This window comes from Meriones unguiculatus, chromosome 2 (genome assembly GCF_030254825.1).
Source record: "Meriones unguiculatus strain TT.TT164.6M chromosome 2, Bangor_MerUng_6.1, whole genome shotgun sequence".
Taxonomy (NCBI): Eukaryota; Metazoa; Chordata; class Mammalia; order Rodentia; family Muridae; genus Meriones; species Meriones unguiculatus.
In genome coordinates, this window is record NC_083350.1 from 173,737,294 (window position 1) to 173,752,700 (window position 15,407).

The 15,407-nt window shown below is 36.6% G+C and overlaps 1 protein-coding gene across 1 annotated transcript in view; it reads right to left on the minus strand.

Moving 5' to 3' along the window:
- Positions 1 to 418: 418 nt before the first annotated feature.
- Kpna4 (karyopherin subunit alpha 4) overlaps positions 419 to 15,407 on the minus strand; it is a 62,714-nt gene continuing 47,725 nt past the window's right edge. The window contains exons 14-17 of the mRNA XM_060378420.1: positions 8,862 to 8,933; positions 7,221 to 7,383; positions 4,688 to 4,782; positions 419 to 2,361 (exon numbers count right to left, since the gene is read on the minus strand). Of these exons, the coding sequence (XP_060234403.1) occupies positions 2,263 to 2,361; positions 4,688 to 4,782; positions 7,221 to 7,383; positions 8,862 to 8,933 (429 nt within the window). The 3' untranslated portion in view covers positions 419 to 2,262. The remainder of the gene's footprint in view (positions 2,362 to 4,687; positions 4,783 to 7,220; positions 7,384 to 8,861; positions 8,934 to 15,407) is intronic.

Here is a 15,407-nt window from a genome sequence, read left to right on the forward strand (position 1 = left end):
GCTCACTGATTACAGTTTACTAAAAATAGTAATTATATAAGATAGCAAATGTTCACCTTCTCAGAGTTCAAGCTTTCCGCCAAAGGGGGGCGGCGGCATTGTATGCGACCTCTCATTTGGAGCTACATGTTGTTGGCTATGTTAACTTAAAAATATAACTCAAGCTGTCCTACTGACTTGGGAAAGCGAAAACTGGTCAAAACCTTGGTGTTAACAGGAAGACAGTGCAAGTGTAGTGTCCACTGAACAAGTTCTGTGAAATGAAATATTAATATGCCCAGAATGAAATTACAGAGCTTATGACATGTCTTATGCTGGTTCTAAGACAAAGGCTTAAGACAGACAAGAAGCTAATAGAAGTTACTGAGGTATACTCTTAACATTAAACAGAAAAAGAAATCCACACACCACACACATACCCCATGTAAAACATTGCTTTAAGTTTTAATGTTTATTTCCCCAAGACAGCCTAGCCTGTACTCTACTTGAATAAATTTTACAAGCTAGTTTTCTGCTGCTTCTAATTTTAAACTTTAACCATGTTTTTGATGACAAGGAATGCTGCAAAAATACTCTAGTTCAACAAAGAGTTATGATCACAAAATAATTTTTATCAATTCTGCAGTGTTTCAGAATTACCAGTTGATTTTTAAACACAAAGTAGATATAGATGCTAATGGTGGCTAACCTGGTATGTTTCTTATAGCAAACTGTTGTTCATGCAACACTTGTGCTCAAAGGGGAAGGCACAGGATTTCCTACAATGAGCCACCTTATAAAGAGTTCTTTTTGTACAAATTAATTTATGACATATTTAATTTAGTGTGCATAACCTCAAAACTGAGGTATTATTCCAATTTATAAAAAACACTTGCATAACTTTTATGCAAGTTTTAAAAATACAAAGTTTTCTCCCTAAAGTGGCTCAAAATAGATTGTTCATGGCTGCCTACATCTAAGATAAAAAGATTCTAAAACAATTAAACAGATTAGGCATATTATTAAAGGTGTTCAAACCATTACTTGATTTGTACATCTACTCAAACCTCTTCATCGGTCTTTATTCAGCAGTACATATGCACCAAATTCCATTTTAGAAGTTTCCATATCATTTTCATAGAAAACAAAGTTTGAAAACAAGTTAACATTTAAACACAGCACGGTATTCTATCACAACTGAAACTTCTTCTTTACAGGACTCAACAAAATCTAAAAATGAACTATGCTGTAGATTTACCTCATGCAAAGGTCTTTATGTTATCTCTGAAAATGAAAAGAATGGCTTTTAAAGCACATTTTATACTATTATGGCAACTTGTGTACTGTAACACAGTCTATTGTGTGGGAAATTTATGATTTTTTTTCATGCAAAAATCTACACAAATTAGTTTTGATGATATGGAAAGCTTTTCATAGCATCAAACACTCATCTGGTGCAAATGCACAGGGAAACCTTCCTGAAGTTTTCTGACTTGAGAAGCAACTAAAAAAGCCATACTAGGTAAAGTAAATAAAAACTAAATTAAAAAAGGGGAGCGGGAGTAGAGGGAGAATAGAAAACACAGGCTGCAGAGTAAACCAATGTCTGCTGCTAAACCGGTCTTTGTTTTCATGTCCAGTGTACATTAACACTTGTGATCTCACTTTGATGATCTACTAGGTTTGTTATCAGCCTCCTGAAGGCGAATTAAGCTTGCATGCGTCCACATACAGCACCACAACCATACTCTCGCACACAGTCACTCCAGGACTAGGAGTCTGCTTCATGTGTGAAGAGCCCTAGATTTGAAAGATGAACCTGGCTCTCTCCTACAGAGCCAGACATTCATTCAACACTGTCACTCACACACTGCTTCACAGCAAGGCCTGGGCTCGTTTTCCTTGACTTATACGGGCATCACTTTTATGCTTACAGGGCTTGATGATGACAGCACTTCACTTCTCCTCAATGACAGAGTAAGTCAGTGCTCCTTCTCAGGCACTGAAGACCTGTGACCTGTAGCCCTTTACTCTCAACCTAAATAAGCACTCATGTCCAGTTTTCCTTACATTGCCACTCATTCTCACTCGCACCCACTCGCCACCTTGACCTCATTTGGGCATTTTCTGTGATTCCAAATGAAATCTTCACATTTTCTCTCCCGATTTAATGCAGCAGCAGATCCCATGAGCCAAGCTTGATGGATCAAACCTTTTTTATATATATGTGTATATATATATATGTCTTGGTGCTGCATTGTACCTAACTTCCACAACATCTTTCTAAAACTGGAACCCCTCTGTTGGTACATTGGCAGATGAATTGAAACCAAATGTTCCACCTTGAACTGCCTCTGGAACAAGGCTAGGATCTTCATCGATCTGAAGGAAAAAAGGAAAAAGAATGATGATTAGCTTTTAATTATATAAAATCTGAATTACAGTAATTTCCATTACCCTCTAAAAGTGTAGACTGTATCTAAGTGATGAGTGTCTGCCAACAATGTTCTACTATCCTTTAGAAATATGAAATATGTGTAAACACTCCTTCTTAAGGGATGAGAAGAAACAAGAACATACATGATGGAAACCTTATTTAAATAGAAAACTGGAAATGGCCCCAGGTTCCAAACTGAGAGGGTAAACACTGGTACTCACTGTAATTTCTTATACTTAGGAAAACAAAAGTACTGATATTAAAAAACAAACAAACAAACAAAAATGGGTTTCGGGCATGGTGGCACAGGTGTTTGCCCTCAGCATTTGGGAAGGTAAACTGGAAGGACTATAGTCCACTTTTTGCTGAGTTCCACCTACATAGTGAGTTCTAGAAAATTCAGTGCCACACAATAAAAAAAAAACAAAAAACCCTGTCTCAAAAAGCAGAACAAGAATCCTCAAACATATTAGCAGAAAGTGAATGTTCTATTTATTACTTTTAGAATGTATAATTCTGTTATTCCTAACTACAAACTACGACTTTCAAATTTTCAACTTTAAAACATGATTAGCCAGGAGGCAGAGGCACATGCCTTTAATCCCAGCACTAGGGACACAGAGGCAAATGGATCTCTGTGAGTTTGAGGCCAGCCTGTTCTGCAGCATGGAGTTTCAGGACAGCCAGGGCTGTTATACAGAGAAAGCCCTGTCTCAAAAAGCATGATTAATGCTAATCTATCTGTAAGAGTATACTTCGTCTGGATTTTTTTTATGATGCATTCAGCTGCGTATTTAAATAGGATTTAGCGTGGCTATTTCTTTTTCTGTTTTTTTTTTTTTTTTTTTTATGTGGGTGTTAGAAAACAAACCAATCAACTTGGGCCCACTGTAAGAGCAGTAAGTGCTCTTAATTTCTGCGTTAACTCTACAGCCTGTATCTCTGTCTCTATTGCTTGTGGCACACACCACATGGTTCACGTGTAGACATTGGTGGACAACTTGGGAGGGTTGGTACTCTCCTTCCATCCTGTAGGCTGATTCTGGGGGTTGAACTCAGTTGTCATTCTTTACCTTATGAACCCCCTTGCTAGCCCTAGTGAGGACATTTCTAATGGGCTATGGTGTTTTTTTTTCCTAGTTCTTTACTCCTTTTGGTAATGGGGAAATGTGTTATGAAACTTCACTCTTCTTAAAAATAATTTTGTTATGTGCAAGGGTATTTTGCCTGCATGTATGTCTGTGAAGCACGCAGGTGCTTGGTACTCATGGAGGCCAAAAGGGGGCCCTGGATTTCTTGGAGTTAGAGTTACAAATGGTTGTGAGCCACCAAATGGGAGCTGGGAACTGAAGGTAGGTCCTTTGAAGAGGAATCACTGCTCTTAATACCTCTTGCCCCAGCTATCTCTCCAGCCCTGAAACTTATTTCTTGAGACATTGGGAAAATAACTCATATAGGGTATAGTGGTACATGCCTTATAATCTGAGCACTTGAAATGCTGGAAGGAAGACTGCTCAAAGTTCAAGGACAGCCAGGCATATACATAAAAACATTTCCTAACAAAACTCACCCAAATAAACAATCCTTTCATTATAACTATAATTTAATGGCACTCTCACTAAATCTAATTTCATGTACCACTCCACATATTTAATTAATAGCACCTTTCATTTTGATGATTTATTATTCTCATCTTCTCTCTTTATTATTTTGCTTTTAATCACCAATAAAAATTATATTTGAAAATATGGGTTAACTAATTAAAGTTATAAAGGGTTTATTACAGGTTATACTGGTTCTACTGGTTTTGTTTGCTTGCTTTTTGATATATTTTTTTTGAGACAGGCTATCACATAGTCCAGTCTGGCATTTAATTCACTATGTAGCCAAAATCAGCCTCCAATTCCTAGTTCTTCTTCTGCACCAGCTCTGAAGCGGGGGTGGGGGAGATACAGTTGAGTGCCACCATGCTTGGTATCAGTTTTTTTGTTTTGTTTCTAGACATGTTATTACCAATTTAAAAGTAGGAGAACTAGAAAGAAATCAGCTTATTCAGTGTAACAAAATATCCTTTTTGTTACTGTTTTAAGTCCTAAAGGGAACTTTAAAATACTAAAATGTGTTCTCAAAGAAAGTAATATTATTGTCACATACCTACTTTAATTCTATTGCAAAAAAACTGTACACATGTATACATCTTAGTTTACTATACCCTTTGATCCAGATTTGTTTAGTATATAAAACTAAGAAAACTATAAACATATTAAGTACATCGTCTGAAGAGAAGAACTGGTCAATGATCTCATAGGCCAATTTGTAGATGTCCTCATTTTCATGATTCTGAAGCTGTTCAATTTTCTCCAGTCCTGTAAGAAATTTTATGAAGTGAACAATGGAAATTAATGTGCTAGAAGTTACAATAAGTTTGAAACACATAATGTAATCTTCATACTGTAAACTTTCTGGGCTAGTCTTTAGGGTTCTCTTCCACTGGTGAGTCTTAAACTGAGATGTCATGTTCAAAGATAGAAGACATTTACCTTAAAAAGACGAGTAATCTGAGCAAGACATGCAAACATGTAAATTAACAATGTGACATCTAATAAGTAAATTAAGGATCAATGTTCACAAAATAGTATAAAATCACTTTTGATTATAAATAATAGATAAGCACATCTTCCCCTTTCTAGCATCTGTACAGGCTTTTGACTTTATATGTATGAAAAGCAAACTGAAGGTACTGGCGATAATGCAATGATTCTGTGATGCTCACTGAAAACAATCAAGTCAAGCACAGTATTTCAGGGGAAGAAGAAATGAATCTAGGGATGTTTATTAGATAAAATGTACCAACAGGCTGTCATTCTTTATGGTAGAACCCACTTTATGGTAGAACCCTGGGCATTAAAAAACACATATATACTAAATTTACTAATATATTTTATAGGAGCGATAATTTTAAGACTGTTGGAATGAAGAGAAGTTTCTTCCCCCATGAAGGACTTACCCTCTACTCACTCCTTGAAAAGAGGAAGTTATCTTGGGAGCGTGCCACTACTCATTTTGATGTTTCTTCTATTAAAAACTTTAGTTAATAAATAGGACTTTACATACTACTAAGAACTTATAATTTGTTATCTCCACTACTTTTTAGAGTTTCACAAACACAAGATTCAAATGCCTGCATAATTCCATTAAGAATATTTCACAGAGTTCCAAAACTCAAATTATCTGAAACCTAGGTATTACTTGCCTCCCCCTTAACTTTTTATTTGAATTCTTTCTCAATAATCAACAATATCTTGGAATCTAAGAAAGGTTCCCTTCCCCACAATCTAATCTCGGACACCTCACATAATCACTTCTGGAATCCTATCGTCCTTCCCTTTGTCTGCACTATTACTGCCATCACTTACTATAGCCTGCTCACTATGCACTCAGGCTTCTCTGCCTCCTGTCTCCAAAGGTCCCTGTGCCAGACATCCACCTGAACATAGAACAATGAGAAAAAATGTACCAAGAGTAGAACCCCCTGGAATTTATAAAACACAGATTCCTCATTACCAGTGAGGCAAGTAATGCTCAATATCCTCTTTATTTTAATATAAAAATTATTTTACTCCTTAAAATATTTATATGATAAAAATTCAATCAGTAAGGTAATTTTTATTATATTTTCAATTACTAGTTATTTTCTAACCTATTCCCTATGTCCTCTTTCCACTTTGATGATCACACCATTTTTTGTTCTGCTTGTCATGTTAGTAATTTTAAATGCCTCTTTCTTAATGCAGTACTTCTTAAGACAGTACTAACAAGATATATTTGTTTCTTTTTTTTTTCTTCTTCATTATTTTTTCAGGGCTAGGGAAAGACATTCTAGGGATTGAGCATGGGGATTCAAACACACTAGTAAGCACTCTACAGTGCTTACAGAGTTGTATACCGAGTCTTAATGCCCACTTCTCACTGTACCAGGCTTCTGGTCTCGAGGCTCTCCCCTGAGTTTTTATAGGTCCCTTTCACTCGTGTTCCAGCTTCACTCAGATATTCAGTTTAGGCTTTTTCAGGTTGACATGCATATTTTGTTCAACAGCCACAACTGGTACTGCAAGTTATTCTGCCTAGATGTTAACTTTAAGAGTTAAAAGTATTGTGTTGTTCACATTCTAGATGGTTCTGCTCCAAAGCCACATTTGTTGACTAATGTCCTACAGAATAAAGTTTGTGCTATTCAATAAGTTCTTGACTTCCCAGGGTCTGGTCACTGGCTGCTTCTTAAGCTTCAACTCAGGGCACTTGCCATGCCATACTCTGTGATTCAGCAATATTGAATTATTTATAATTTGCTGAATGCTATTTCTCACCTCAGACTTTGCTCATGTTGTTATCTCTGCCTGGAACACCTTTCATCCCTTTTTACTTTATTAATCCTTATTCATCTCCCACAATCCAGCTCAGGTGTCACTTCCTGCTTCTTCCAGGACGGATTAGGTATCCCATTTTGTTGTACATTTCTATTAGGGTAATTAGCACATTAAATCAGTCATATTTCTTTTTAATCTAAACTACATGCCTTGAGGAGCTGTTTTACCACTGTCTTCCTACTACTTTAGCGCTGTGCTTTTACTATGTGGCAACAATTCAGTTATAAGAATATACAGAATATACACAGAAGGCTAAACAGGACTGTACTTTATTGTTATCTAAGACAGAAGATGCAGAAAGAGTACTATTACTCAGAAAATAAAGGAAGTTACAATAAGAACATTAAAATGTACATAACACCTCATGATAAACTTACCACCACATTCTTCTATGAGATTGGCTATGGTTTCTGCTTGATCTTCAGCCATTTTTAATATATTACTTAGTCCATCAAGTACTACTTGCACAACTTGTGCATCTTTTACAGTCAGCAAATTGCAAAAAGGTGGAATCACATTTTGTTGGATAAGGTAGGCCACCTGAAAAATAAGGTTACCATAAAATACTAAAATAAAGGTCAACTTTTTTTTTTTTAAATTAAAATATGTTCATTTCCAAACTCTGGGTATGAAAACATGAACTCACCTCTCCCACGTTAGACTACATTATTAATCAAATAACTTCTTTTTAATGCAGCAAGTTTATTTTTCTATATTTAGTAGGGAAGGGAGTGTGGGAGAGATATGGATGTAATGTGAAAATAGAAAAGACTAACTTTGTATTAAACAATATTCTTTTTTTTCTACCCAAGATCCTTTTAAGAAATTATTAAATCAACCAAGAGGATGACTGATATTTTTAAAATATTTAAAGATGTTTTAAATACTTTAAATGACTGCTCAAGTAACGGTCTCTGCTGGCTCAGTATTGTTTTAACATTCTCAAGAAATAGGAGAGGCTATTTTTCAACTCAATAGAGGAAGACATCAGGTGCACTAACTTGTCACTCTACACTTTAGTCCCTTGGGACAGGGTCTTCATTAAGTTTGGAGCTCAACATTTTTCACTGAAGCTGAAAGATGCTCCTGTCTCCCTGCACCCGTCAGTGCTGGTGGAACAGCTGGTGCAAGCAGCAGGACCTGGCTTTCCCATGGGTACTAGGGTCAAAAATCAAGCCCTCACCCCTGTGTTCTTTCCCACAGCCTCCGAGCCTGCATTTAAATTGAACTTTTTTTAAATTGAATTATCAGTGGCCACTTGGCTCTTCTTTACCCTATCACTTGTTCTATCGACAAGATCTGGGGCCTTTAGTGCCCATGTTCTCCTCATGTGTGTACTATGCTATGCCCTGCCACTTTCATTACCCTTACTTTGCCCCTCACCTTCGGCCCCCGCTTCCTAGTCCCAGCTATATGAATCGAATTTAATTTCTCTTTTGTTTGCTGCTCGTGAATTTGTTTGCAGTTGTTCATTTGGTGGAAGAACCACTAATGTAGTTTCTTTCTGGTATATTAATTTTAAAAGTCTGTTATTTCTCTATATAATATTATTACTTTAAAAATCCACTGTCTGCATCTTGATCTTACTCTAGAACATTTTTGCATGGAATCTAGGAATTTGGTTTAGTGGGCAGCACTTTGTCTGGCATGCACAAAGCTCTAAATTCAATGCCCAGCACTGTAACCACTAGAAAAATGTCCCTCTCCTAGGAAATAGGAGGGAGTTAATTAAGGAGATACTTTTTATGTATATATTAAAAAAATCACAGAACAGAGTCTGGAGGTACATCTCAGTGGGTAAAGTCCATGCTAAGCATATGGGTCCGATCTTGAGCATGTGTTCCTGTGCGCACACACGCATAACACATAAAGACAGAGTATACACAACCTAAAACCAAAACAAATCCATGAAATATAGCATTCTATTATTTTAAATAATGATTCACTTAAATATAAAGGAATATTAGCTATACTGTTATTTTTACCAGTTTTGAAAAATAATTAAAAGTTCAACTTACTTGGTCTTTCCTCCCACTGATTGTTAAGTTACTTATCGCCCAAGCAGCTTCTTTCTGAGTGCCAAAATCTCCCTTAAAAACAAAACAAGAATACAGAGTAAATTTGAAAATTAGTTCCTAAAATTATTTTTTAGTTGTTTATTTCCAAGTTTCTCTGGAGGTATATTATATACATGTGTGTTTTTTATTTACTGATAAAGTCTTAAACCACAATCAATCTATTCTGAAGAAATAAAATTACTTTCTGTGAATTCCTCTTGTCAGGATATGTGTATGGAAGGTAGGTGACTTAATATTTCTGTTCAATAACAGAGTAAATGAAAATCAAATGGAATTTCATAAAACAACAACAACAAAAACACCAAACTGAAAACATTTTAAATCTCACTTTTGAGATTTTATCAGGAAACTAATTTAAAACATGGTGATAACGTTCATCTTCCTACACCGAGTTACAGCACAGTGATAGCCAAAAATCAGACTCAGTACCAGGACCAGGGAGAGATCCTGTCTCAAAAACTAAGGTGGAAAGTGACTAGGGAAGATACCCACACCCAACAGTGACCTCTGGCCTATACACACACACACACACCCCATTAATATATACTTTCTTCATTTTTATTTTATTTTTTTTTACATCTTTAGGACTTCAATCTACTTTAACATGATAGGCAAAATGCCCTCTTTACTATAAATACCTGTTATACATTTTCATTACTTTTGGAAAGTATTAGAAATTGAACCCAGGACCACTAAGCTATATCTGCAGTTGTTTTCCTCTTTTAAAATTTAAAACAGGTTCTTGCTATGCTGCCAATGCTGGCCTGGAACTTCTGAGTCGCTAGGATTGCAAGCATATGCCATATCTAGCAGTACCCTATAGTAACAGATAGCTGTTTTCATTCATTATTGACTTCTTAGCAATTCTTGTTTACAAGCACACTATCTTTCGTCTGCTACCAAAACACCTGTTTTCACTTATTTTGTTAGTTAAGCCCTCAGAAATAATGACATTCAACAATGATCATCTTGATACTTAAAAAATATATAATTTATTTACTTTTATATTGCATGCATTTTAATTTTGCCTGCATATGTGTTTATGTAAAGGTTCTGGGACCCCTGGAGCTGGAGTTCCAGTTGTGAGCTGCCATGTGCTTGCTATGAATTTGAACCCAGGTCCTCTGGAAGAGCAGCCAGTGCTTTTAAATGCTGAGTCATTTCTCCAGCCTTCTTTAAACTATGACTATTAAACACTTTTTTTTTTTTTTTTTTTTTTTTTTACAGAAAGGAACTGAGATATTCTATAAAAAGTTATTTCCAGGGCTAGGTCAAAAATCTACATTAAGATAAGCCTGGCCATTTTCATATCTAAAAGGCAGGATTCTCTCAAAAACTACTGGGTGAGGTAAAAATGACACAAGTACCAACATCAAGAAATTGTACTGGTCATGTAAGGATAAATTGATTTTTAAAAGAACTACATATATTGAAATTGGCTAAAATTTTCAAAATATATTTCCAAACCCAAGTCTCTTAAATATGTACCAAAAAATAAAATCTGCTCTGGTTTCTTTTGTTATAGCATCTAAAAATGACATTTTAAAAATGACTAATAAGGTGAAAGAATCAAGCATTTATCTTGTCTTTTCTATCCTTAGTCATCTTTCCAGTCTACAAACTCGTTTTGAAACAAGCCAATCAGAAAGCGCTGTCACCTCCATATCACAGCCTGGCTCCAGACCGGTCCCACATGAACACACTTAGTTCTGGAGCCCTTTTGCCTGACAGTTTCCCCTTTCCCTCTCCCATTTTTCCTCTGCCTACAACCTCTCCATACGCATAAACCCAGCTCCACACTTGCAGCAGCAAATCTGCCTTTGCTGGGCGAACTGCTATTCCTCTCTCCCATTCTTTTGTCTGTTCTCTGCCATCTCCATACTCACAGGCCTAGCTCCAGACATCTTTGTCTGCTCCAATCTAACAGCTCATGTACCAGCTTTACCAGGCTCCTGCACATAGCTCCTGCACCGGCCCAATCTAAGGCCAGCCGGGGTCCCATTTCAGGCAAACAACCAATAAAAACAGCATGTCTCCCATCAAACTCACTAGTCTTGAAGAAATCTTCTCTAGTGAGAAGTACTTAGATAAACCTAAAGATAAAGGACCTAAAGACAAAGGAGAGGAATTAGAAAATAAAAAGCAAAGAATATAAAAAATTTTAAAGTGCGAAAAGAATTATGCAGGAAATATGGAACACCATAAAAAGATGGGATCTTCAAATTACAGGTATAGACAAGGAAGACCATAGAGGTTCAACATCCCCAAACTAAGGAAAGACATACCCAAAGATACAAGGAACACAAAGAACCTTAATTAAACACAACTAGAAAGGAAACTCCCCAAGGCATATCATTGTTTAAACATTAAATATAGAGAATAAGGAAAAAGTATTCAAAGCTGCAAGAGAAACAACATGAGTTACATATAAAGAAAACCCACCAAAATAATAGTAAATTTCTTGATGGAAACATTGAATGCAAGAAGAGCCTGGAACAATGTACTACAAATTGTAAAAACCATGACTGCCAACCTAGATAAACTAATCGTACCCAACAAACTATCTGCCACAGATGAAGAATAAAGAAAAGGCTTTCCACTATACAAAAAGCCTTTAAAAAAAAAAAAAATTCATGTCCACCAAACAACCCTAAAGCAAATACTGGAAAACAGTACTTCAAATTCAAGAGAGGAATAAGCATAGGCAAAAGACTCTATGAAAAGAAATGAAACTATAATCAATTAAGTACAAGAATACAAATGCAGAAAAAAACCCAACAAAATGACTACAATTAACACACATCTTTAATATCTTTAAATATTAATGGTCCCAAGTGTCGAATGAATAGACTAGCTGAATGGAATAAGAAACAAAATTTATCATTATTTTGTCTAAAACAAAAACAAAAACCTCAGCTCTAAAGATAGGTACTACCCTGAAATGAAAGGATGGAAAAAAGTATGCCAAGCATGGTTTTTGGAAGCAAGTAGGTTATTGCTATCCAAATTCTTGACAAAATAGATTTTAAACTAAAACTAATCAGAAGAGACAAAGAGCATTTTCATTGTAATAAAGGGGACAACTAACCAAAACAACATTATTATCACAAACATCTATGCACCATAGAAAGCATATTACTGAAATGAAAGAAACAAATTAACACCAACCCAGTAATACTTGAAAGTGTTGTCTAGTATTATTGATTTTCTCTCACTTTCTCCAATAGATATATCTGGATTAAAAACAAAACAAACAAACAAACAAACAAACAAACAAAAACCAAGTAGGGAGCTGGAGAGATGGCTCAGAGGTTAAGAGCATTGGCTGCTCTTTCAGAGGTCATGAGCTCAATTTCCAGCAACCACATGGTGGCTCAAACCATTTATAATGAGATCCGGTGCCCTCTTCTGGCGTGCAGGTGTATATGCAGACAACACTGTACACATAATAAATAAATAAATCTTAAAAAAAAAATAAGAAAAAGAACTTCAGAACTAAATGTCATATATCAAATGGACCTAAAAGAATATTCTACAGAATATTCTACTCAAACACCAAAGAATACATATTCTACTCAGCAGTTCATTGAAGCTTCTCTAAAATAGACCACAGCCATGCCACAAAACAGATCTTATCAAATTCAGAAAAACTGAAATACTTCCATGTTATCATATGAGCAATATGAAATAAAATTTACAACTCACAGAAACAAATCTCTAGTTGGCACATAAATAGATGGAGAGTGAACAATTCAATGCTGAATGGGTTAGAGAAAAAAATCCTGGAACTAAATGAAAACCAAACAAAACTTCTGGGACACATTAAAAGCAGAGAAAGCTAAAGCCCTAAGTTTCTGCATTGAAAAAAAATCAGAAAGAGTATAAATATACGGCTTAATGATACAACTCAAGTATTTGAGAAAACAATAACAGACCAAACCACAATCTAGTAGACAAAAAAAAAAAAAAAAAAAAAAATCAAAACAAGATTTAATGAAATATGAAAACAATGCAAAAAGACAATGACTGAGAACTAGTTTTGAGCTGGGCAATGGTGGTGGCACTGGAGAGACAGAGGGAGGAGGATCTCCGAGACTGAGGCCAGCCTCGTCTATAGAAGTTGTTCCAGGACAGCCAAGGCTATGCAGAGACACACTGTCTGGAAAAACAAACAAAACAAAACAAAAAGAGCTGACAAAAAAAATTTACAGACCCCTTAGCCTAACCAACCAAAAGAGATAATTCAAATTAACAGAATCAAAAATGAACACAGAAATATTAAAAGACACCAAAGAAATTCAAAATGTTGTAAGGGAATGCTTCAAAAACCTGTCCTCTATTAAGCTGAAACCTGAAAGAAAATGATGAATTTCTAGGCTCACCCAAAACACCAAAATTAAACCATAGCGTCAACAACCTAAACAGACTCATAACAAATAAGATTCCAACAGTAATAAAAGCCCCCTGAGTAAAAAAACAAAACAAGGGAGGCTCCCGGGGGAAGCCAAGGGCTGCAGTCACACTCCAAGCCAGAAGCCAAAGTGGACAGCTGGCTGTCAGCAATTAGAAACTGTGTCACTCTGTCTGTGACTGTGGGGACATCCTGCACTCTTGAGATCCCTCCTGGTGCCAGCACGTGCTTCCTAGAGAGGGAACCCAAGCAAAGTGGCACCAGATAGCTTAGGAGAGTGAAGGTGGGTGGAGGTGTGCATTCGCACAAAGCTCATCCCTCTTAGATTCTGGAACAACCCATGCCAGCCCTGACCCTGCCTCTGCTATGGATGTGTTTGGGGTGTCATGTTGGGTGTTTCTCTTGCAGTTTTGTCCACTTCTGAAATAAATCACTAGGAGTTGTATTTCCAAATGCACAAGTGCACTTCTGGTGCGGAGTCGGGGGCCTCAGTGCTCAGTAAGGTGTGTCAGGGAAACACTAATCTACAGACTAATCTAAACCTGTGACCAGAAAAGTACACACTCACTTGCCTTATCAGGTCTGTGTCCTGTGTATGCCTTTTGATGAACTCATTTCAAAAGGCTCTGTATTTTAATCTCCATTACAGCTTTTTGCTGTTAACATTGGCACACTAACATTCTGCTAATATTCTGTATTTGTTAAATATTTTTGATTGACCTTAGTTTCATTTAAGGGAAGGGTGCTAAGCACACTGTACTTGGGAACTATACTCCAGTCCTTTGTCATGAGTTTTACTTTTAGTTTTTTAGAGACAGGGTATCACTGTATAGCCACACCTGGCCTGGGACTCACTGTTTAGTCCAGGCTGGCCTCTAACTCACAAGTCGGTCTGCCTCTGCCTCCTGACTGTTTGGATTAAAGGTGTATATTTCTACAAAACAGAACAAAACAAAACAAAACAAAAACAAAAACAAAACCCTGAGCCCAGATGGATTTACAGAGTATTATACAAGACTTTAAAAGATGATTTACCCCCATCAGTAGATCTTTCAGAGGCCCTCTGTGATAGGCTCCTGTCCTGTTCCTTGTCTTCTCCCGCTTCTTATATCTATCCTGTGTGCCCTTCCTGAATGAGGATTAAGCATCCTCCCTACGATCCTCTTTGTTGTTTAGCTTCTTTAGGACTATAGTTTTTCTATGTTCATCCTATATTATATGGCTAATATCTACTTACAAGTGAGTATATACCATTAATGTCTTTCAACTTCTAGGTTACCTCACTCAGGATGATCTTTTCTAGTTCCATCCATTTGCCTGCAAATTTCTTAATATCCTCATTTTTAATTGCTGAGTAGTAGTCCAGTGTGTAAATTTACCACAATTTCTATATCCATTCCTCAGTTGAGGGACATCTAGGTTGTTTCCAGATTCTGGCTATTATGAATTGAGCTGCTACGAACATGGTTGAGCAAATACCCTTGCTGTATTGTTGAGCATATTTTGGATATACGCCTAGGAGTGGTATAGCTGGATCTTGAGGAAGCACTATTCCTAATTGTCTGAGAAAGTGCCAGAATGATTTCCAAAGTGGTTTTACAAGTTTACATTCCAACCAGCAATGGAGGAGGGTTCCCTTTCTCCACATCCTTTCCAGCATGTGTTATCACTTGAGTTATTTTTTATTACAATTTATTCACTTTGTATCTCAGCTGTAGTCCCCTCCCCCAGTCCACTGATAGGGGAGGACCACCTCCCCTTCCATCTGACCCTAGCTTATCAGGTCTCTTCACTTGAGTTTTTGATTTAAGGTATTCTGTGGGTATAAGGTTAAATCTCAGGGTCATTTTGATTTGCATCTCCCTGATGACTAAGGACGCTGAGCATTTCTTTAAGTGCTTCTCAGCCATTCGATATTCCTCTGTTGAGAATTCTCTGTTTAGCTCTATACCCCATTTTTTAATTGGATTACTTAGTTTGCTGGTGTTGAACATCAAGAGGGCCTCTGAAAGGCTCTCCTGATTGAGGTATCGAAGCAGATCCTGAGAATCATAGCCTAACTTTGGGTAGAGTGC